The 22,163-nt window shown below is 40.3% G+C and overlaps 1 protein-coding gene across 1 annotated transcript in view; it reads left to right on the top strand.

The window, feature by feature from the left end:
* The window catches only part of synm (synemin, intermediate filament protein), a 50,324-nt gene that overhangs the window by 4,669 nt on the left and 23,492 nt on the right, over window positions 1-22,163 (top strand). The window contains exon 2 of the mRNA XM_028822643.2: window positions 9,886-10,010. Coding sequence (XP_028678476.1) covers window positions 9,886-10,010 — 125 coding nt within the window. The remainder of the gene's footprint in view (window positions 1-9,885; window positions 10,011-22,163) is intronic.

Genomic DNA, 22,163 nt, shown 5'->3' with positions numbered 1-22,163 from the left:
ATCCTGAACAGTTTCCTAGACATACTGTACTTTGTGCTGCAGCGCCCCATTCTTTCTCCTGGGGTAACACAAGCATGGCGGTGTAGGCCACTCAGTCCGCTGTCTTCAGTCACTTTGTTCTTTCTGTACAGACGATGGCCTACGATGTGCCGCCGCTCCTCCACAGACTCATCTGTGTACAGAAGTGTGCCCTGCTTTCCACCCTGCTGTCAATGTAAATATGGCCTTGTGCCCACTCCGCTGGACTTGACCTCATCCTTGTGCTCTCTCTGTAAATGGCCCACACATTGGAGACCGGCCAGACTGAGACATTGACCCCAAGTTTAGCTTTCCCTGCCCAGGCAGAAAGAAATCCTAGAAAATGTAGGAGTGCAGAGTCCAGCTGGGCTGGCACAGTACCACCACGTTAAAGTGTCCCCTGAATCAGAGGGTCCCATTTACACGATGGCACCGATGCTCATAACCCCTTTGAATGTTTTATGGAGGCTTCAGCCTTTGCACTCTTGTCCTTGATGAGCCCCCCACTTCCTTACTGCCATCTTTCACGATGGAGCAGCACGCTGACCGCTGTCTAAAGGTGTTCAGTTCACATTTTCAATAAGGCCGGGATGTCCTTAACACTACATGGCACGTGAGCTTGAGGACGCTGCTGCTACTATACTTGCGTGCGTACTTTAAGTAAATCTAGAGGATTCCACCAGGTGACAGTGTGAGAAATCATCACGGTGAGAAAACAACGTCAGATTCCACTGTGCTTTAAGTTAAGGGAAGAAAAATGTTAAAAGATAAAAATACTTTGCATTCTGATGGTCTGCGGTGGGTTGGCACCCTGCCCAGGATTGGTTCCTGCCTTGTGCCCTGTGTTGGCTGGGATTGGCTCCAGCAGACCCCCGTGACCCTGTGTTCGGATTCAGCGGGTTGGTGGATGGATGGATGGATTCTGATGGTGTCGCAAAGGTGCAAAAAAAACAAAGCAGTGACACAGAAGATGGTATATGAGACCTTTAAATGTATCACGTCATAACAGTGGGGAATTTGTGACGCTTGTATTGCCTGTGCAAGAAATGGATGAAGAAAAGCACCATGAAGACATTCGCATGTCAACATTTAAGTTTGATGATTTGCTTCACCGCATCGAACCATTCATCAGACATCGAAGCACACTGATTGATCCTGTTGGAGCTGCTAGTCTGTCGTCACATGTTGATAGTAAACAACGATGCTGATGTCACGTACCACAACTTGAACACACGCGCCACCCATATTTAGCTGGTAGTGCAGCTCGCACATGCGTTGCGTTAATTTCATGACAATGTGCTCAGACGATGCATCAAAAGAACACTGGGAATGCGTGGCAGTCATGATGCATGCAGGTCCTGAGCAGTGTGGAGGAACGTGACTTTTAAAAGTAGCTTAGCCTCCTAACTTGTTATTTACAGTAACTGCACATGTCATACTAGTTACTGCTTATACAATTTAATTTGCTTTACTTAGATAGATAGATAGATAGATAGATAGATAGATAGATAGATAGATAGATAGATAGATAGATAGATAGATAGATAGATAGATAGATAGATAGATAGATAGATAGATGAAAGGTACTATATGATAGATAGATGAAAGGCACTATATAATAGATAGATAGATAGATGAAAGGCACTATATGATAGACAGATATATAGATAAATAGGTAGATGAAAGGCACTATATGATAGATAGATAGATAGATAGATAGATAGATAGATAGATAGATAGATAGATAGATAGATAGATAGATAGATAGATGAAAGGCACTATATGATAGATAGGTGAAAGGCACTATATAATATATAATAGATAGATAGATAGATAGATAGATAGATAGATAGATAGATAGATAGATAGATAGATAGATAGATAGATAGATGAAAGGCACTATATGATAGACAGATAGATAGATAGATACTTTATTAATCCCAAGGGGAAATTCACATACTCCAGCAGCAGCATACTGATAAAGACAATATTAAATTAAAGAGTAATAAAAATGCAGGTATACAGACAGACAATAACTTTGTATAATGTTAACGTTTACCCCCCCGGGTAGAGTCGCATAGTTTGGTGGAGGAACGATCTCCTCAGTCTGTCGCTGAAGCTGCTCTTCTGTCTGGAGATGATACTATTTAGTGGATGCAGTGGATTCTCCATGATTGACAGGAGCCTGCTCAGCGCCCGTCGCTCTGCCACAGATGTCAAACTGTCCAGCTCCATGCCTACAATAGAGCCTGCCTTCCTCACCAGTTTGTCCAGGCGTAGAGCGTCCCTCTTCTTTATGCTGCCTCCCCAGCACACCACCGCGTAGAAGAGGGTGCTCGCCACAGCTGTCTGATAGAACATCTGCAGCATCTTATTGCAGATGTTGAAGGACGCCAGCCTTCTAAGGAAGTTGTGCTCCTAAGAATTACTGATGAGTGCTTTGAAATCACTTCAGTTTGGTTTGGCCCGAGCCTCCTGACTCACCAGTTAAAGAAAACCCAAGGTGAGTTATACCATTCATGAAAGAACTGGTTGCATTTCTTTTGTGTTTCTTCCAATTGGATGGAGCACAGGCAGGTGAAGTGACTTCTCACGGTCACACAGTGTCAGTAGCAGGATTTAAACCCACCACCTCAGGTCTTTACACTGCCTGCCAGCTCGATATGCTGTTTGACTCGTCTCAATGTCTAGTTATATAAGACAACAAGATTTTTAGGGTTCCTTGCTATTTTTGGCCCTCTAGACCCAAAGAAACTCCTAATTGTTAGGCCATTTTTAAACCAGATGTTGTGCAGAAAATAACATACTTATGATAAAAAGAGTAAACCAGTCGACGTCTTCAGCAAAAATAATCAGAAGGGCTTATGAGTTGTGCTTGACACATCAAAAGACCCCAGGAATTCAACCTCTAATTGGATATGAGCGGTCAAAGTTTCTCCTTTTCGTAAAGGGAGGGAGAGGTTGGAAACATGCACTGATAAAGCGCATTGCTGCACCCACCACACTGTGAACCACCTCAGGATCCCAAATTAGGACTGACACCTCAGCACCACGCTACTCTGAATGGAATGGAACAGCGTGAGGTTTTTTTTTTTTACAGTGGCTGGAGTGCCAATCCCGCCACTAACAAGTTTTCCCTTGCAAGTGAGGTCGAAATTTAACATCTTATTAAAGAAAGAAACGTCCTCTAACAGGACAATTCAGTAATTAGGCTGGAGAAAAGCTGTTCATTGTAACTTTTAACTTCTCCTCAGCAAAATGCCTTGCAGGGAGCATTCTTCAATAGCAGTCCGTTACAGCATCGTCAGAATGGTCAGAGAAACAAAAAACGGAGTTTCATTTTATAAACTGTTAATTTACATACAGTGTCAATCAATGCATATATTTACTCTGGTTCATTCACTGGTTTACATCCGTCCATCCATCCAGTATCCAACCCACTACATCCTAACTTCAGGGTCACAGGGGTCTGCTGGAGCCAATCCCAGCCAACACAGGGCGCAAGGCAGGAAACAAACCCCGGGCAGGGTGCCAGCCCAGCGCAGACACCCAAAGGATTTATTTAAAATAAAAGTCTATTGTATTATATTCTGGTTCTTCTTATACCTTTGAGTTGCGCCACCACCATTGAAATTTCTGTGCACATAACAACTGTCCATTCTGGTTTATAGGACATCTGCTGATTATTCTTAGTCATCCTTCAGTACATCTCTTATATATATTTCTCTTCTGGTTTGTCCTGCTTCCACTTCAAAACCGGTCCCACCCACACGCAGCCGACACGGCATTTCTCGATTCCTAAACGTCCTCTTCCAACATGTTCCCGATAAAAGAACCGCCAAGCGAATAAGGCTTACTCAATGCCAAATTTACATGTACAGATTAACAATGAGGAATACGTTTAGTACTTTGCACTCCAGCGGCAAACTATTCCAACAGTACGTCATAGATGCATATGTTAAAACAGAGGGCGCACGTCTCAACTGTCTCAGATTACATCAACAAGATCTGCGCATGGAACAATACAAAGGACTGTCAGACGCACTGCAAGCAAACGCTGAAAATAACAACGTACGTGTAGGCAAAATGATCATATTACCGTCCACATTTCCAGGAAGTCCAAGATACATGCAACAAAACTATCAGGATTCCATGGCCATAGTACGTAAATTCAGAAAGCCTGATTTATTTATCACTTTCACATGTAATCCTGCTTGGCCGGAAATTCTACATGCACTGTCAGATACCCAAAGACCAGAGCACAGACCTGATACCAGTCTTCAGCCAAGGTCAGTTGTACGTGGCTTTTTCTACGGTTAGATCTTTTGACTCATTATCTGTCTTCTCCACCAAAACACCTATGCACAACTACGTCTTTCAAGAAGTATTCACTTCTTCTTGATTTCTGAATTCCTTTCTCACCGTTTTCCGTTCCTATTCTTACATGTACTTGTCTGGTACGGCGGGCTTCGGCTCGTTTTGTATATTACTGCAACCTTTCTTCTGGTTCATTCTTTATTTGACCATCTAAGTATTTTTCCTAAACCAATTCTTATATTTCAGTGTACATTTTGTTGTTCACTTGACCTTTATCTAGTTTCCTGGTGTGCCTGAACAGGTTTCTGACATTTATTAACCCTTTATGCTAATTCTTTAAGATGAATGCTAGGTTACCCTAAAATTATTCTTCCACACAAGTTGAAGGACCTTCTTGTAGGACTGGATGCAGGTTAAAGTCATAGCCAGGATGGAGCAAGTGCAGGTTAAGGGCCTTGCTGAAGAGTACAGTCAGTTCTGGCATTTACAGAATTCAAACTGGCAGATTGCTAGGCTCAGAGCCACCATAACATAGGCATGTGTAAGTAAGTAAAAATGTTAGGTTTGAATACATTGGGCTGTTGGAAAATCGAGAGTACACCCTATGAGAAGGATTTAGGAGTCATAGTGGACTCTAAGCTATCGACTTCCCGACAGTGTTCAGAAGCCATTAAGAAGGCAAACAGAATGTTAGGTTATATAGCATGATGTGTGGAGTACAAGTCACAGGAGGTTCAACTCAACCTTTATAACACACTGGTGAGGCCTCATCTGGAGAACTGTGTGCAGTTTTGGTCTCCAGGCTACAAAAAGGACATAGCAGCACTAGAAAAGGTCCAGAGAAGAGCGACTAGGCGGAGTCCAGGGCTACAGGGGATGAATTATGAGGAAAGATTTAAAGAGCTGAGCCTTTACAGTTTAAGCAAAAGAAGATTAAGAGGTGACATGATTAAGTGTTTAAAATTATGAAGGGAATTAGCACAGTGGATCAAGACTGTTATTATAAAATGAGTTCATCAAGAACACGGGGGGACAGTTGGTAACTTGTTAAGGGTAAATTTCACACAAACATTAGGAAGTTTTTCTTTACACAAAGAATGATAGACACTTGGAATAAAATACCAAGTAGTGTGGTAGACAGTAAGACGTTAGGGTCTTTCAAAACTCGACTTGATGTTTTCTTTGGAAGAAATAAGTGGATAGGACTGGCGAGCTTTGTGGGCTGAATGGCCTGTTCTCGTCTAGAGTGTTCTAATGTTCTAAAGTGGAGTGTCTTTTATGCTTATTCAACGTTGCTGATCATAATTACGATAAAACTTTTGATATTTGATTCTTTACCATTGGGCCATGACAAATTGCAACCATAAGCCTGTGGGGTATCATTGTAGGTCAGTGCTTTCCAACGCAGTCCTGGGACCCAATGTGGCTGCAGGTTTTTGTTCCAACCAACGTCTGTTTTTAACTGGACTCCTACCCCAATTACGTGAGCTGTTATTTCTCAGTTTCTGTGTTTTGGAGTCAATGGAGAAAAACAAAACTAAGTTTGGTAATTTTTTATTAAAATGTACTAAGCACTTACAATGGGATAGTTTTGTTTTGTTTTTTTTAACTTTTTAACAATTTTCAGCCTAATTTTCATTCTGTTTTTCCAGGTGTTCTGATTGTTTTATGTATTATCTACTAATCAGTGGGTCTGATGCTAAAGTTATTACAGCCTTTCATCATTCAGTGTTGTTTACCAGGCTGTCAGTTCTGTTTGTTTTAATTATCATTATTAGGATAAAATGAAGGGTGCAAACTGCACAACAGAATAAAAAAAAAATAGGACAACAACAAAAGAGAGGTAAGCGTTTAAACCAAAAGTGGAAATATTTCTAAATGTCTTATAAATGTAAAAATCGTACTGCTGTGCTCTTCTATAGGCAGAATAAGAGAAGGGAAAAAAGACCATCTAAATAAATGAGATCAATTATTATCACTAATTGTGAATTTGGCTGGCATTAAAACCTGCAGCCACAGTGGGTCCTCAGGACCGAGTTTGGGAACGACTGTTTTAGACTATTTCAGGGTCAGTGATTATAAATATGATGTTAAGTTTCTTTTTTTTCTAGCATAATTGAGAATATTTAGACTCTTGCATCCTTAGGGTTTTTACCCCAAGAAATACGAGGCAAGAATGCTGCCATTTTTCAACAAGGAAAAATGTTATTACATGTAATATGAAACATGTCAATGCCAAAATGGCAGCATAAATAAAGTAGGAAAGGCATGTTGACTGGCCACTGGTGTACTGATGCCGATTTAGTACACGTCTGTCATGTGACACACTTTGAGACGGTCACCAACACACAGCCCGGTGTCATAATCAGGACAATAACGCGTGTTTCTTTGCACACTTTGCTTAAATTTTTTCCGCTGCTTGCACATGAGAGGGTAGAATGTTGGCTACCACAGCGCATGGTTTAGTGACTTCCACATTTCCCTGACACAAATATGGGCAGTTGCCACATTGTGGACAGTGCTTAGGGGGCTAACATCCTCCTTGTCCTTGCACTTGATTGCAGTGATTTTGCCTTTTTATCATGTAGCTATTTCCACATATCACAGAATTTTGTGCCGTATCACGTGTCAGTTTCATTATCTGTGTCAGCGTCTGATGACCAGGTCACATCGTCATCACTGTAGGTTTACTTTCAGTTCGTTCTAAAACTGCTTTTATGTTTGCCTTTATGTTTTTTATTGGAAAAGCCACTCCCACTTATGAATATTGATGAGTTACCTTGGACTTACCATAAAATAATAATAATAAATAATAATACATTTTATTTATACAAGGCGCCTTTCAGGGAACTCAAGGACACCGAACAACAATAAATAAATAAATAGATAAATAATTAAATAAAAGACACAATTATAAAAAACTTAAAACATCAGAAAATCTAGAAATTAAAACCAAACAAAACCATTATAATCAGGAGGAAAAAGAAAAAGCCATTTTAAACAGATGCGTTTTAAGTTTACATTTGAAGGATGAATATGATTTGATATTTCGGAGATCCGCAGGCAATGAATTCCAGAGCTTGGGAGCAGAACGGCTGAAAGCTCTGCTCCCCATGGTGGTTAGACGGGCGGGAGGGACAGTTAGATGGGTGGAGGAAGAGGATCTAAGGTTACGGGATGGAATGGCAACATGAAGAAGGTCAGACAGATATGGAGGGGCGAGGTTATGGATGGCCTTAAATGTTAATAGTAGAATCTTAAAATCAATACGAAACTTAATCGGGAGCCAATGAAGCTGCTGCAAGACCGGAGTAATATGGTGAATAGATGGGGTTTGAGTGATGATACGTGCTGCAGAATTCTGGACTAACTGAAGCTTATGAAGAGATTTATTCGGGAGACCAAAGAGGAGTGAATTGCAGTAGTCCAGCCGAGAAGTGACAAGACTATGAACAAAAATGGCAGTGGTGTGAGGAGTGAGGGAGGGGCGAATACGATTAATATTACGTAGGTGGAAGTAAGCAGACCGGATGATGTTATTAATGTGAGATTGGAAGGATAGAGTACTGTCGAGGATGACACCCAGACTCTTGACCTGAGATGATGGGGAAACAACAAAGTCATCAATAATAAGAGAAAGATTATTGGTTTTGGATAATGAAGATTTTGAACCAATGAGGAGAACCTCAGTTTTGTCACTGTTTAATTTAAGAAAATTCGAAGAAAACCAGGATTTAATTTCAGCAATGCAGTCAATAAGCGAGGGTTGTGGAAAAGAGGAGGTGGGATTACCAGCAAGGTAGAGCTGGGTGTCATCAGCATAACAGTGAAAATTAATGTTATATTTGCGAAAAATATTGCCAAGGGGAAGAAGGTAAATAATAAAAAGAAGAGGCCCCAGGACAGAGCCCTGGGGCACACCAGAGGTAACAGCGGTGGGTTGGGATGTGAAGGTTTTAAAATGGCAGGAAGCATAGAAATATTCACGTGTTTTACACTAGACGGCAGCAGAACACTGTCCCAAGCGTTACTTGGACTTAACACTGTAAAACGGATCATTACATGTTACTTCAAGTCTGACTCGGACTTAACCGTACTAACACAGAATTCTGAGCCTGAGTCGTGCAGATTTTATGCTAAGGAGGTTACACATTTCAACTGAAGCACACATTTTAATAATTCAAATACCTCATGAAATAAATCATTACATTTCTTATGAACACCCTGAAATGCAGACTTTATCTTCTTTTGTCTGAAAAACTGCACATTTCACTGGCCGGCATTTGTTTTATTAATTCTAAGCCCTTATAAGAACCTTCATGAAACTGACTAGACACACAGCCAAATTTGATAATGTTCTAATGTATATAATGTTCTAAATACATTCAGTCCTTCATGTGCTGTGAAGTACGTAAGTAACATCTATCCCCTTTACCAATCCCCAGCATGATCCCCTGAAAATTTGTGGTATGAACACTGCCTGCTGTGCCATCCAGTCACACTGCTTCATCATATCTGTAGCGAAGAACTGGATGAAAACGAAACTGACACTTTGTTAACTGTTTTTTGTCACTGGACTGCCCGTAGCAAACTCTTTTCTGCTTGGATATGCAATTGAACCCTTCAAGGGACCGGAGTACCGTCCACCACGGTTGTTTTTTTTTCTTCACACCTAGTGCTGCTGTGATAATCACAGACTCCACAGGACCCTAAACTGGCAGATTTAATGCAGAATTCAATGCATATTAATAACTTTTACTCATTTCACTTGATTGCACGCTACGCATGTGCTTAACCCCTTCATCACCTGCTGTCGCCATGATTACGTAAATTACGTTACTTTTAATGCATTACCTCCAACACCGGCCTCGAGTGGTGCAGACGCTCCATTTCCTGGAATGTCTTTCTGGCCCAGTTTCTCCTATTACAGGACCCTTTTTTTTGTTGAACCCTCTTCATATGATGGCACAATGGTGCAGAATTTAAGTACCCGAGTTCACTGAAGGTGGCAGCAAAGTGATATTTGCCTTTCCTCCCTCTGCTTTTTCTTTATGTTTTGTAGTTTAACTGGTGCCAGCGTGAAAAAACTGTTGTTTAGAGTTTACATGGGTGGACACTTCCATTGTTCTCCAGGGTTAGGGTTTCTTTGCTTGCTCTTTCTTGTTTTGAGGTAAAGTTCCTTTTCTGTTGGTGGACTCCTTCTCTTTTTTGGCTTGTTCGTATGTTATTTTGATTAGATGCCTTGATAATTCTGTCATCTCACAGTCTCTGGCCTTGTAGCCTTTTGTCACACACTTGTTAGCCTGCAGTATTTTTGGTTGACATGTCAGGACCCCTGCCGCTCACATCAGACAAGTGCAGAGTTAACCCAGGGAACCTACAACCCTGTGTGGTCTGAAAGTGTGTCCAGATTCTACAGTATCAGGGATGGAGAGAAGCTGCCTAAAGCAGCAGTGTAAGAGCTTCTGCCGTGTGTCTATCATGCATGTTCTGTCTCTGGTGATTAATTAGATGAGCACAAATGGAGTCACACATCCTCTGTGTTCACAGGAGCTTATTGGACAGCTGGAGGAGGAGCGCAGAGCACTGGCTTTGGGGATCGCTGAGAAACTGAAGGACCATCAAGAACTCATGCAAGTCAAAATGGGTCTAAGCATGGAGGTGGCCGCCTACAGGTAGGCATTATAACTACAATACATCTGTTTAGATGTAAATTTGGATGTAATATTAATTACTGAATGTTACTCTAGCTTACCAGAATACTCCACCAAAAATGATATTTTATTATCTGTTAGTTACCCCAGTAGTTTATAATGATGATCAAGAAAAAAATACTCTTTATGTTTTCATGGAGAATGGAAATTATAAACTTTCTGGGCTTCTCCAGAGACCACAGCAAACAATATAAAGACTTGTGTACAACACCTCCCGCAACTCGTGTTGCATTATCCACATGTCAGGTCATCTAGTTGTATGCTCACAACAGGCAAAATGCATGCATTTTTTTTTTCTTTAAATATTGTTAAATAAATACTTCCAGAAAATCCGAGCAGTGCATACAGAGGAGGAAGCGTGTTCACATGGGAACAAGCTTTTGAACTGAAGGCAGAACTCTTGACCAATGAGAGGAGAGTAGAGGTTTGTCTTCAATTCCAAAATTTAATCTTGTGTGAATGCATTTCGTCTGCGTTTTTGAGGTTGTTTGCTGTGGTCCAGCATTGCTGTTCATTGATGCCTTTTTCTATCAGTAAGTTTGTTATTTCCGTTCTCCATGAAAACCTTGAGGTTAAAAGATGTTCTTGGCCAGCACTAAAGACCACATGGGGCTAGTGACAGTTACAAAAAAAATATAGCTTTGGGTGGAGTATTCCTGTAACCATAAGTGCCCTGCAGACATAACCGGTTAATATGAAAGTCTCAAAAGAACAGCCTTGTTACAGAAAGAAAAGGTATGGAAATGTGTTTATTTTCATTTGTATTTTTCAAAATGATATACTGTATCTAATGTCCCTGCATGTTTCTTCAAATGTTTTGAGATTGTCCTCCAGTTTCTGCTTTCTGGAATGATGTCTCTAACTGCCTGTTAATGTTCTCTTTTGCCTCATTTATTTCTCCTCCTGTTCTTTTCTGCTCTTCTCTTGAGGTTTATCCAGCAGAGGTTATTTTTCTGGGTACCATCACTGTAGAACTGATCTCAGCTTCTCGCTGGAAACCTCCTGACTCTCTCTGTTAAACTGTGTCTATAATTTAGTCAGATCATTTGGCTCCGGTATAGTGAAATGGCAAGCATCTGTGCATTTGGTGGGGAGCTGGTTGGCTGGTGGTCCATACCTTGCTACTAATCATAATCCCCAATTCTCACCTTTTCTAATTCTTCTTTCAGCTTTTAATAATTCATTCATTAATAATAATTCATTACATTTATATAGCGCTTTTCTCAGTACTCAAAGCGCTATCCACACAGGGAGGAACCAGGAAGCGAACCCACAATCTTCCACAGTCTCCTTACTGCAAAGCAGCAGCAGTACTACTGCGCCACCTGTGAGAATAAGTCTTGCTTTTAGTCTTGCTGTATCTCTTGGTCTCTCTCAACAGTCTGCATAGGCATCAATAACCTTCAGTCCTTACAGGACCCCCTTTTACAAGGTGGATTTGGGAGGGTGGGAGTGGTGGGATCATTGGTGCCTTTTGTGTGATTGTTGCTTTTTCTTACTGAAATCAAATAAAACTATCTCTATAGTGACCAAGAGGAGGCACTTGCTAAACCAAAAGATTGGATGCTGGGTGTCATACTGAACTCCAGCTGGCTCTGTTTGTTTTACGCAGAGTTTTGGGTTCAAGTCCTGGCCCTGAGCCCTGTCTCTGTGGATACATATGTGATATTTCATCCCACACCTCAAGCATCACTTGCCCTGGAAACATTTTGGATAATTTTAAATGAGACAGATGCGCTCGATAGATAATTTTAAGTTGAATAAGTGAATGCTTTATGCATTTGGAGCTCGAGTGAATTCTGTGCATGACTACCTTCCACTCCTTTTCTGAAATGTTGAGTAAGAAATCCTTTTCCCACTGTACTCCCCACTGGGATCTTTGAAAGGGAGGAAATTTAAAACGTTTTTATATATTGCAGAAATGCTCAAGACTGATCAATATTTTTTCTGGAATAGAGTTTGGTGGGAGGTGAGGAAAACTGGGCAGGTTTTGTTTAACAAAGTTTCTAATTTGAAGGTAGTGAAAGAAATGTGTTGCTGGAAAGTTAAATTTGGAATGTAATTGTTCGTAGGATGCGAAGATGTTGTCTATGTACAGATCTCTAAGTGAATTAATCCCGAATGTTAAACACTGCTTACATTTGTGTGGGTGGAAAAAGGTGCCACAGATAGAAGAAACTTCTCTACCTTGAAGTACTTCCTACATTGGTTCCATATTCTGAGTGAATGAAGCACTATTGGGTTGTTAGTATATTGGCAATAACTTGCACTTATTGGGGTACAAAGCAAGAAATATAAAGAAGTATTGCAGGATTTTATTTCCATTGCGGACCAAACTAGTGTCTGTTCATTTATTTACGTCAATGTCCAGGTTTTATAGCTGTTATACTTGCTGCCCAGTAATAAAATTGAAAGTTAGGTAGAGCCATGCCACCTTCTGCCTTTGGCCTTTGTAGGGTCGCCCTTTGGATACGTGGATGTGTTGAATTCCAAATTTAATGAGCATATGATTGAATCTGACTTCTTAACAAATGATTTATATTGGAATGTTTTGAAATAGGAAAAGAAGTTTAGGAAGGATATTCATCTTAACAATGTTAATTCTTCCAGCTAAAGTGAGATGGAGGGTAAACCATCTATGTAAGTCTTGCTTATTTTTCTCCATACAGACAGCAAAATGTTGTTGATAAAGAGCTTTATGTTTACTTGTGATGTTTACCCCTAGATATTTGAACTGATCTGTGATAAAAGGGAAGGTGTCCAATCTAATATTGTATGCTTGAGAATTCACTGGAAAGAGCACACTTTTATTCAAATTAATTCTGAGACCAGAAATCTTTTGAAATTCTGTTAGTGGTGTTAGGACTGCAGGCACAGTATTTTGTGGATCTGAAATATAGAGTACCATATCATCTGCATATAGATAATTTTTCTTCTCTGATAATCCCATTTATCTTATAAACATTTTGACAGTGAACTGCCAGTACCTCAATGGTGATTGCAAAAACAGTGGTGACAAAGGATATCCTTGTCTAGTACCACACTGTAGTTTTAAGTAGTCTGAATTGATGTTGTTAATACAAACTGAAGCTTCTGGACTGGTATGCAGTAGTTTGGTCTATACACAAATGTTCGGGTCAAACCCAAATTTCTCAAGTGTAGTGAAAAGGTAGTTCAGTTCAACCATATCATATGCTTTTTCTGCATCCAATGATAATAATATCTCCGGGGTGTTAGACTTTGTGGGTGAATTTATTACATTAAACAGGCGTCAAAGATTGTAAGCTAAGTGTTTGCCTTTAATAAATCCAGTTTGGTCTTGTGATATAACTGAAGGAAGCACTTTCCCAATCATTCTAGCTAGAACTTTGGATAATATCTTAACATCATTATTCAGAAGTGAGATTGGTCTGTATGATGCACATTGTAATACATCATTATTTTGCTTCGGGAAGATGGTAATTAATGCTCGGTGAAAAGTTTGAGGTAGAATTTTATTGTCTCTAGCTTCTGTAAATGTTGCTAATAAAAAGGGAAGTAACTTAATTGAATTTTTTTTATAAAATTTGGAAGGGTAGCATTCAGGGCCTGCTGCTTTCCCACTCTGAAGTGAGTTTATAGCATCTAGTAATTATGATAGTGCCAGCGATTTATCCAATTTCTCTGCACTGAGAGTATCTAGTTGTGGTATCTGTAATGCATCCAAAAGCTCATTAGATTGTGTCTTATCTTCTTTAAACTGAGTAGAATATACTGTAAGGACTTGTAGTAGTCTCTAAATGTGTGCATTATGTTTTTATGGTCAATGATGTTGCCTCTGTCTGTGTTGGCAATTGCTAGGATTGCATTGCGAACTTCCTACTTGTTGATTTGTTGAGCTAAAATCTTATTAGCTTTCTCTCCGTGTTCATAGTAATGGTGTCTTGATTTAGAAATGAGTTGTTCTGTTTCGAGAGGTTAAGTGAAATAATATTGAATTTGTCTACACACAGCACTAAAACACCAACCTGCAGTTTTTTTTAATTTACTGTTTTGCAAATAGCACTAAAATGAAAGAATAGCTGCTAGAATCCTCCAGTACGTGTAACACCCATAAATGCTTCACCACTTGTCAGACTTTCCATTTTCCCTTTCAGAAGCTCAATGTCAGGTTTCAGAAGCATTTATTTGTTCCAACTTTCCATTTTAGTGTGTTTTTACTTCTGACAAAATATTCATCAGTTTGTTCAGAAGTTAAAGCTTAGGACACACATCCATATGTCGTCTTTACCAGGCTGTGACCTGACATTCATTGAAGTGAGATTAAAATGGGCCCAGGAGGCTCTTGGGAGTTGTCATGGGTGGCTCAACCGAGCATGTAACAGACAGAACTGGGGCTCAGTTTCTTCTATTGATTTGATTTTTAGTCTAGACTTTATTGAACTTCAAAAATTGAATAAATGTTTAAAAAAAAAGTCCATGCAATATCAAACCTGCTTGACTCAGTTAGGACTCTTGGGGCATTAGTGAGTGTGGCCTTGAAACAGACTTGGATTGGGTGGGGGGAAAAATCTAGACCTGTATAAAGTAAGCCCAGTCTTATGGCTGACCCTGAACACGTGAAATGTTTCTCTGTCCAAACACCGTAGGCACTCACCTTGCAGTGAACGCCATATGCACTCTCGGCATTGTGTTAGTTTGTTTATTCCTTAAATGAATACCTGGGTTGGTGTGCGTTTGCCTCACATTGGAAAAAAGGGAACCTGCACCCTCAAGGATGAGACGGGACAGTTTGCCAAAAGGCGATTTAACACTCAAAAACATCAAAAGAAAATCAGGGAGCACCAGCTCATAAGTGCAGAAAACATGAAATAGAAGCCACCTGCCAGGCATTAGAATTTAGCCCAGGTTTACAAGAGAGACGTGTCTCACAAGAAGGGTCTTTTCATTTGTATTTTTCTCTGGAGTACCCAACCATTTCCTTACTAGGACCAAACATTTATCTTGCTGCATATTTGTGGCGGCTTGCTGGTGAGTTCTCCTGCCATCATTAACCTCTTCCTGGACTTTTGTTTTCACCTGCTGAAGCGGGTTGATGGTTGTATGTTCATCACACATCCTGATTTGTTAGTTTTGAGCTTTATTTTGTTGTGTTGTAAAGTAATTGTGTTTTTTTGTTTATGACATGGTTAATACATTTTTTACACACTACAGATCACTGAGTGCTGGTCTGGGATTTTTGTTGAGTGAGCCCAATTTACATTAAACATTGCTGCGAGCGAGAGAGACCAGTATCTGATCGTGCCGTTACTGTCAGAATGCTGGGGAGCGGTACAACCTAAAATAAAAAACTGGAACGCCATTATTCATACAAGAAAGGATTAAAAGGTGTGAGGATTTTGAAGTAAAATGCTCACCTAATTGTCCCGGTAGCCTGAAATCCTCTTTTCAGTGTAGCTAAGCTGCTCTGCTAAGACATGGGTTGGTTGAACGTTGGGCTGCTGTTCCTTTACAGCCACAAGGTGATGCATCCATTCATAGAAGGTGAGACGGTAGAGTAAAACAGACAATAAAATCCCAGCTTTATCACCATGGCCTTAGCTTGTATTTTGACTCTTGTGCTTATTCAGTAGCAGTTTACTGTGATTTGGACTGGTCTGCTTTTGGCATCAGATGACTGGCATACAGAATAAAGTTGTGTGATCACCCGTGAAAAATTTGTAAACAATAGATTAGTTTAATGATTTGTGAGTGGTGAGAAATTAAAGAGGCGTGAGGTCAAAAGCAACAACATAGCTAATAGAATCAAAGGGCATGGGCAAGATCTGTGAAGTCTTAACAGGTAAAATTCGAAACCCAAAAACAAAAACAAAAAAAAAGAAACTGAGCTTTGTGTTAATGCGTCTTTAATTCTAGGAAACAAAGTGCAAATGTCAGGTGAACGTGTCCTTGTCTTTTTTTGAACCTGCTTAACCTCCTCTAAGCATGGCTCGGGCTTGGAATTTGAGAAATTACGGATAACCCGAGTCAAATTTAAGGTGCCATGTAACAATCCGCTTTATAGCGTTAAGCCCAAATAACTCTCGGGATGATATTCTGCTGCCATCTAGTGGAAGAAATAACATGCTTCAAAAAAATTTGAGTACAGTATGTCTATGCTTTCTGCCCCTTTATCTGAATCAGAATTACTTTTATTCAACAGTACTTAATGTATAGAAACTTGACTTGGTAGATTTGGAGCTGCTTATAACGTAGCATCATCACTTAGAAATAACAGAAATAACCAGTTCATTTAAAAAAGAATAAAAAACTTTATACAAAGTGGCAGAATAGTACAATTATAAAGGAGATGTGCAAATGTTGATGTGCAAGTGAAAGTGTGAGTGTGTATGCACATGCACACACACACACACATGCACATACATGTACTGTCCATATCCACACCTTCATACAGAATATGACAGAACACATGAATATGCAAAGAAGAAAGGCTAAATCTGAGAGGGCTATGGCTCTGGGAAAGAAAGGAGGTGTCTGTTTGTTGTATTATTAAGTGACTTGAAGCTTTTACCAGAGGGGAGTTTTTGGAGCAAGTGATGAGCTTGGTGAGACGAGTCCCTGCTGATCCTTTTGACATGGTTAGTGACACCAGATGTATACCAGTCTGCCACAGATGGAAGAGCACAGTCACTTATTTTCTCAGCAGACCTCACAACACGCTGTAATTTAGATTTGGAGTGTGCCACTGCTGAACCACACCAGACAACAATGGAGAATGTGGTCACACTTTCAATTATGGCTTTGTAAAATAGGCTGGGAAATATTTAATTTCTTTAGTTGGCATAAAAGGTACAACCACTGCTGAGCCCTTTAAGTGATAGAAGTGGGTGTCAGTCCCAGCTGAGAGTGTCTGTGATAGTTGTGCCAAGAAATTTAAAGGATTCCACCATCATGACTACAGAATTGTTCATGTCTAGTGGGAGAGGTTATGGTGACTCCATGATAGTTGTTTCCAACCTTTTCTGTGCCCTACACCCCTAGAAAATGTTTGTTTTGCAAAGTCATATCGTATTTGAGGATGAAGAAGTCACATTTCTAGTTTTTGAACCACATACAGTATGGCAGGTGAACAAATTAAACTCAAGAAAACAAATTTTTAACTTGGTGCATAAAATAAAAATATAAATTGAGCAGTTTACCTTTATAAATCTGAATAATCTTGTAAACTAGGAGGCTTTGCCCTCTGCTCGTTTCGCTCGCCAATCCCCAGGCCTGCGCTTTCCACTTTGTGGTTCAGCCGCTCGCATATGGGGACGCGGATATACAATTTAAACAGATTTTTATTTTCATGGGAATTGTTACATATGCATAATAGAACTATTTTACATTGCAGCCAGTAATTAACCATATTAAAAAATAGTAAAACATAATAATTTGAAAGAAAAATTATGTTTCATGTTGCATTAGAGTTATTTGTTGCGTTATAAGATTTCGTTCATTTGGATTTGAAATTAACACAGAGATACTTTTTAAACTTACACTTTTACTGTAAAATTTCAGTAAAAACAATTTTTTGAATTCAATTTTCATCAATATCGCATTGAATTTTTATTCTGTATTTGGACTTGCATCGTGACAACGCAATGTATAACTGCCCGTGAGTGAATTTGGTTTCTTTCTCTCAAATAAATCGACTTTTTCGACTGTTTGTCCCTGTGATTTGTTAATTGTCTTTGCAAAAGCTATTCTAACGGGCAACTGTAAACGTTTTAATACGAATGGCATATCAAGACCTCCTTTGTTGTCTAATGTTATCCCCTGAGATTTGTAGTACATTACCTTTCTTGGATACATCCTTCTTTCAACAGTAAATCGGGCGGTGGAAGACCGTACAGTGTTAACAGTTTTAGATATTCTACTGGATATTGTAAGTTGATGTTTTCATCTTCCACACCATCACCACCGTTTCAGCAGAGTCTATTGATACGCATTTAACCAGTTTGCTGTGTAACTGATCAACAATTTTCGCATTAATTCGTTTGACTTCATCGTTTCTCAGTGCTAGGATTGCCTGTGTACTCATTTTTTCCGTTGATAACCCTTCAGGATGAAATTCTTCAGTAAAAGTTGGACATAATAAGTCTTCTTTTATTGGGATCTTAAAGTGAGGAAAATATAAAAATTTATAAGAGCTAAGAGAGCAGGAACTGTGTCTGTCAAAAGCATTCACACGAATAAGAGGCGAGAGGCCCGTGTGCGTGGGTGAATATGGTTGAAAGGAGGGTGTGACTTGAAAACATCTCTTTGAAAAAAGTCTTGTCTCAGGATTTTCTTTTATAATAGAGCGATGTGCCCCCCGTGAAGCTTAGACACTCCATTAACGATCAGGTTGGTGCTGCAAGGAAATGATTTAGGATCAACAATTAAACTTTTTCTGGGATTGGAGACCCTGTGAAGATACCTGGTGCTGTCATTCTACTTAGCAATGAAACACAGTCGATGAGATTTGTCTCCCAATAACACCTACACTGCAGTTCAAAAACAGATATGTCACACTGTTAAGATTGCTGTGCTACTGCCAGGACCACCAGCAGGAATGAAGAGCTGAGTGTAAGCAGCAGGTGTTCAGTTCCCTTTATCCATACCTGGCAAGATCATCAATCAAACCTCAAAATCATTGACATTTCACAATCAGGACTTGCAGAAATCAGTACTAGACCTCACTCTTCTCTGTGGATTATTGCATGGTTCAAATTCCATTTTCTTAAAAAAAATATTCGCCTTTATGAGCGCTTTGCCTGCAGCAAGAAACACATGAGATAGAGCATTGGTGCGGCTCACTCATAGGTGTCAATTGAGTGTGTAATGTTTGATTGTATTCATATAATATAACAGAAGCACTAACTAAAAGTGACCTACAAATGACAGCACACAGAAAGACACTGATTGGACAACGATAAAGTCAGACAACGCACCTCACTCAACTGTGGCGAATTGTGATGCAGTCTTCCTCTTTGTTGCTCCCTCTAAAAAGCCATCTTGCACCCCAGGTTGGGAACCACTGCTGTAAGGTACCTCATCAATATTTATGAGAGGGGCGGAGCCTCCAACAATAAACACAGCAGCAAATGAAAAGCCATAAAGGCACTTTTACCACAAACTGAAAGTTAACCGTTGCTTGAATCGAGTGATAGTGATGACAATGTGAACTGGTCATCAGATACCGACATACACAGTGAAACTGATGCCGCCATGATATGCTCAATGAATTTGGTCTGATGAAGCTTCATCAGAAGTTGCTCCATTATAAAAACGGCAAAATGATTGTGATTAACTGCAAGGACTAAAAAGACGGTAGTCCCCTAATCACTTTTCACACTGCAGCAACTGTCAATGTTTGTGTCAAGGGAAATGTGGAAGACACAAGACACAAGTCTTGCACTGTGCTGGACTATAATAACACAACGGGCACGTCATTAATGTGGGTCAGGCACAATCATTCAACCGTCTCGTGCTCAAGCAACACAAAAAAAAAGAAAAGTGTGCAATGAAACATGTTTCTACTGTCCCGAATATGACATTGTTCTGTTTGTTAGTGACAGTTTCAAAACATATCACATGAAGGACGTGTACGAAAGCTGGATCAGCGCCGCTGCTCACTACACATGCCTGTTCTGCAGAACTTCTGTTGACATTTTGGTATTTACATGATTCTATTACACATAGTAATATTTTTTCTTCAGGGTAAATATAACGCTAAGGAGGTTAACCATGCACACACATGCACAAAACCCATATACATGAGCATCTTTGACACACACAGTGTGATGTGAAATGAAACATAAAATGGCGCAGGTAAATGAGGTCACCAGTAAAATGGTCATTAATAACAGTCAAAAATGACTTAAACCCCGTCAGGTAAATGATAGTGGGAGTTCAGAGGCTCAGTCGTGATACGTTTCTCAAATGTGCTGGTGCTGCAGCTCTTGAGGATCAGAATGAGAGGTCCTTGATCAGAGGCCCAGAGGGCTGCAGTGGCTGCAAGTTTTCATTTAAGTTAGTCTCTGCTTTTAATTCTCTCCGTAATCGAATATACAGTAACTTGATGTTATTTTAATGTGTACGCTTTTATGGTGTCACTAGCTGGCCCACTCCATGACAGATCGTCTAGCGCTTAAATGGAAATGCAGAAGTGTCAGTGAGCTGAAATGGAGTGACAGAGCCTAACTGCGGACTGCCACTCAATACTCCCATTCCCTAACGTTTGTCACATCGACCAATGAAATGCCTTGTATTTTACATTCCAACAGATGATGTATACATGCAACAATATAATCCAAAAAAAGTTTAGTTTGAAAAAGTAAAATGGTTTAAATTAAAAAAAAAATGATTAAGGATCTACTAGTCCCACTGAAGCCCATTGACTGTCGCACAGAGGGCAACAGCTGTTGGCATGGCCACAGGGGGCTCAAACTTGGGTCCTGGAGGCCAGCGTGCCCATTGGATAGCTGTTAATGGGATCTGTTATGTATTTACATGATTTATTCATTTTTCTACATTAATGAAGGCAGATCACCAGAACGTTCAATGAATTCAAATGGGATTAAAACTCCTTCTGTCGTTCTATTTTATTTCTTGTATTTTTCTATTTTAATTTCCCTTGATTAAGTCATACTGTCAGTTTGCATGTTGCTTTACTGTTACATATTTGGTACAGAATTCTCAAGAGCAGTGCTAATGTTTGCAGTGCGCCATCTGTTGAAATGAAAAATGCAATGCATTTTACTACTGCATGTTTTACAAAACACAACACAATGGATGGGGCGTCACAAACGTTGAAATGAATGAAACCCAACCAAGTTAGCTGCCAGATGGAAATTGGCTAATATTATACAGATTCCAAAAATCACCAAATGTATCAAGTGTAAAAGGAAGGTTTTTCTTGATTTTACTTGTGTATGATTTTTGGAGACCCTGAGCCAGTGCATGCTCCCCAACCTAACCTAACCTGACCTGACCTGTCTTTGCTTTCCATGGATTTGCTTGCTACAGAAGGTTTAATGACAGACTACAAGGGTCCATATTGGAGACCACTGTGACTGTGTGGCAGAAAACAGGCTCGCCCCGGGATGCCCTGACACGTCAGGTGGCTTAATATTGGCCAGACCTATGCACTCCTATCTCACTTGCACTGTTTGGCTGACCGCTAATACAAGTGAGCCTTGGGGAGAGCATGTGAGCAGTGGGTTGCTGTGAATCGCTATAGACGTGCTGTTCTATCTATAGGTTAAATGCCCAGGCTTTAAAACTATAAACCACGTGGGAAATGGCCATGAGTGTGAGAGCGGAGGGAGCATGCCGAGGTACACTGGCACCTTAGCCTTTTTCTGTCCAGTGGCAACATGTATCCATCCTGTGCGAAACTGATAAGAACGTAAAACGAAAGCAGTGAGAACCCTCATCTCTGAGCACAGCCACTGTCCTGGTTCTGCAGTGGACTATCATGTCATCTAACCTTACAGGGCTGTGCCTCTGAAGAGCGTCGTGAGGCGCCAGCTCAAATGTTATGTGTTTCTTGGATCGTATTTGTAGTGATTTCATAGATTGCTGTAGCAACAGAGCAACTGTTGTGTTGGGGGGGGTGGGCCATGAAGCATTCCTCAGGGCTCTGTCACTGCGCTGTTAACTGTTTGTGCAGGAAAAAGTGATCAAGAGCTGGAAATGTTTAGCAGACCAGTGCTGAGGTTAACTGTTTACTGGCCAGAGTGTCTGTGGCCGAGAATCTCCTTGTCTCAGTCACGCTTACGGTGACAGCGGCCACTCGGGAAACGTGCACTTCAGAGCAAAGCCTTTGCAGGCCGTGACTAGGAATGTTGCACATTTCTGCTTCTTTCACTATTTCAAGAGGACCCCTTCTACACAGAGTTAAATCATCTGCAATACTTGGGGTGGGGGAGTCTCAAAAGTCTTCAGTTACTGGAATTAGTGGTGTGGCTTTCCAAAGTGTATAATGGTATCCTTTGTGTGTTTCAGGCACAGACAGTGGACAGGGCCTCCTAATTGGGCATTTGGCATTTGAAACAAGAATGGAAATGTGGACGTCATGTAGCAGAGCTGATGCATTTTATTTTTCGG

Source organism: Erpetoichthys calabaricus, chromosome 17 (genome assembly GCF_900747795.2).
Source record: "Erpetoichthys calabaricus chromosome 17, fErpCal1.3, whole genome shotgun sequence".
Taxonomy (NCBI): Eukaryota; Metazoa; Chordata; class Cladistia; order Polypteriformes; family Polypteridae; genus Erpetoichthys; species Erpetoichthys calabaricus.
The sequence above is the reverse complement of the archived record's forward strand: the minus strand, read 5'-3'. Positions and strand labels throughout refer to the sequence as shown.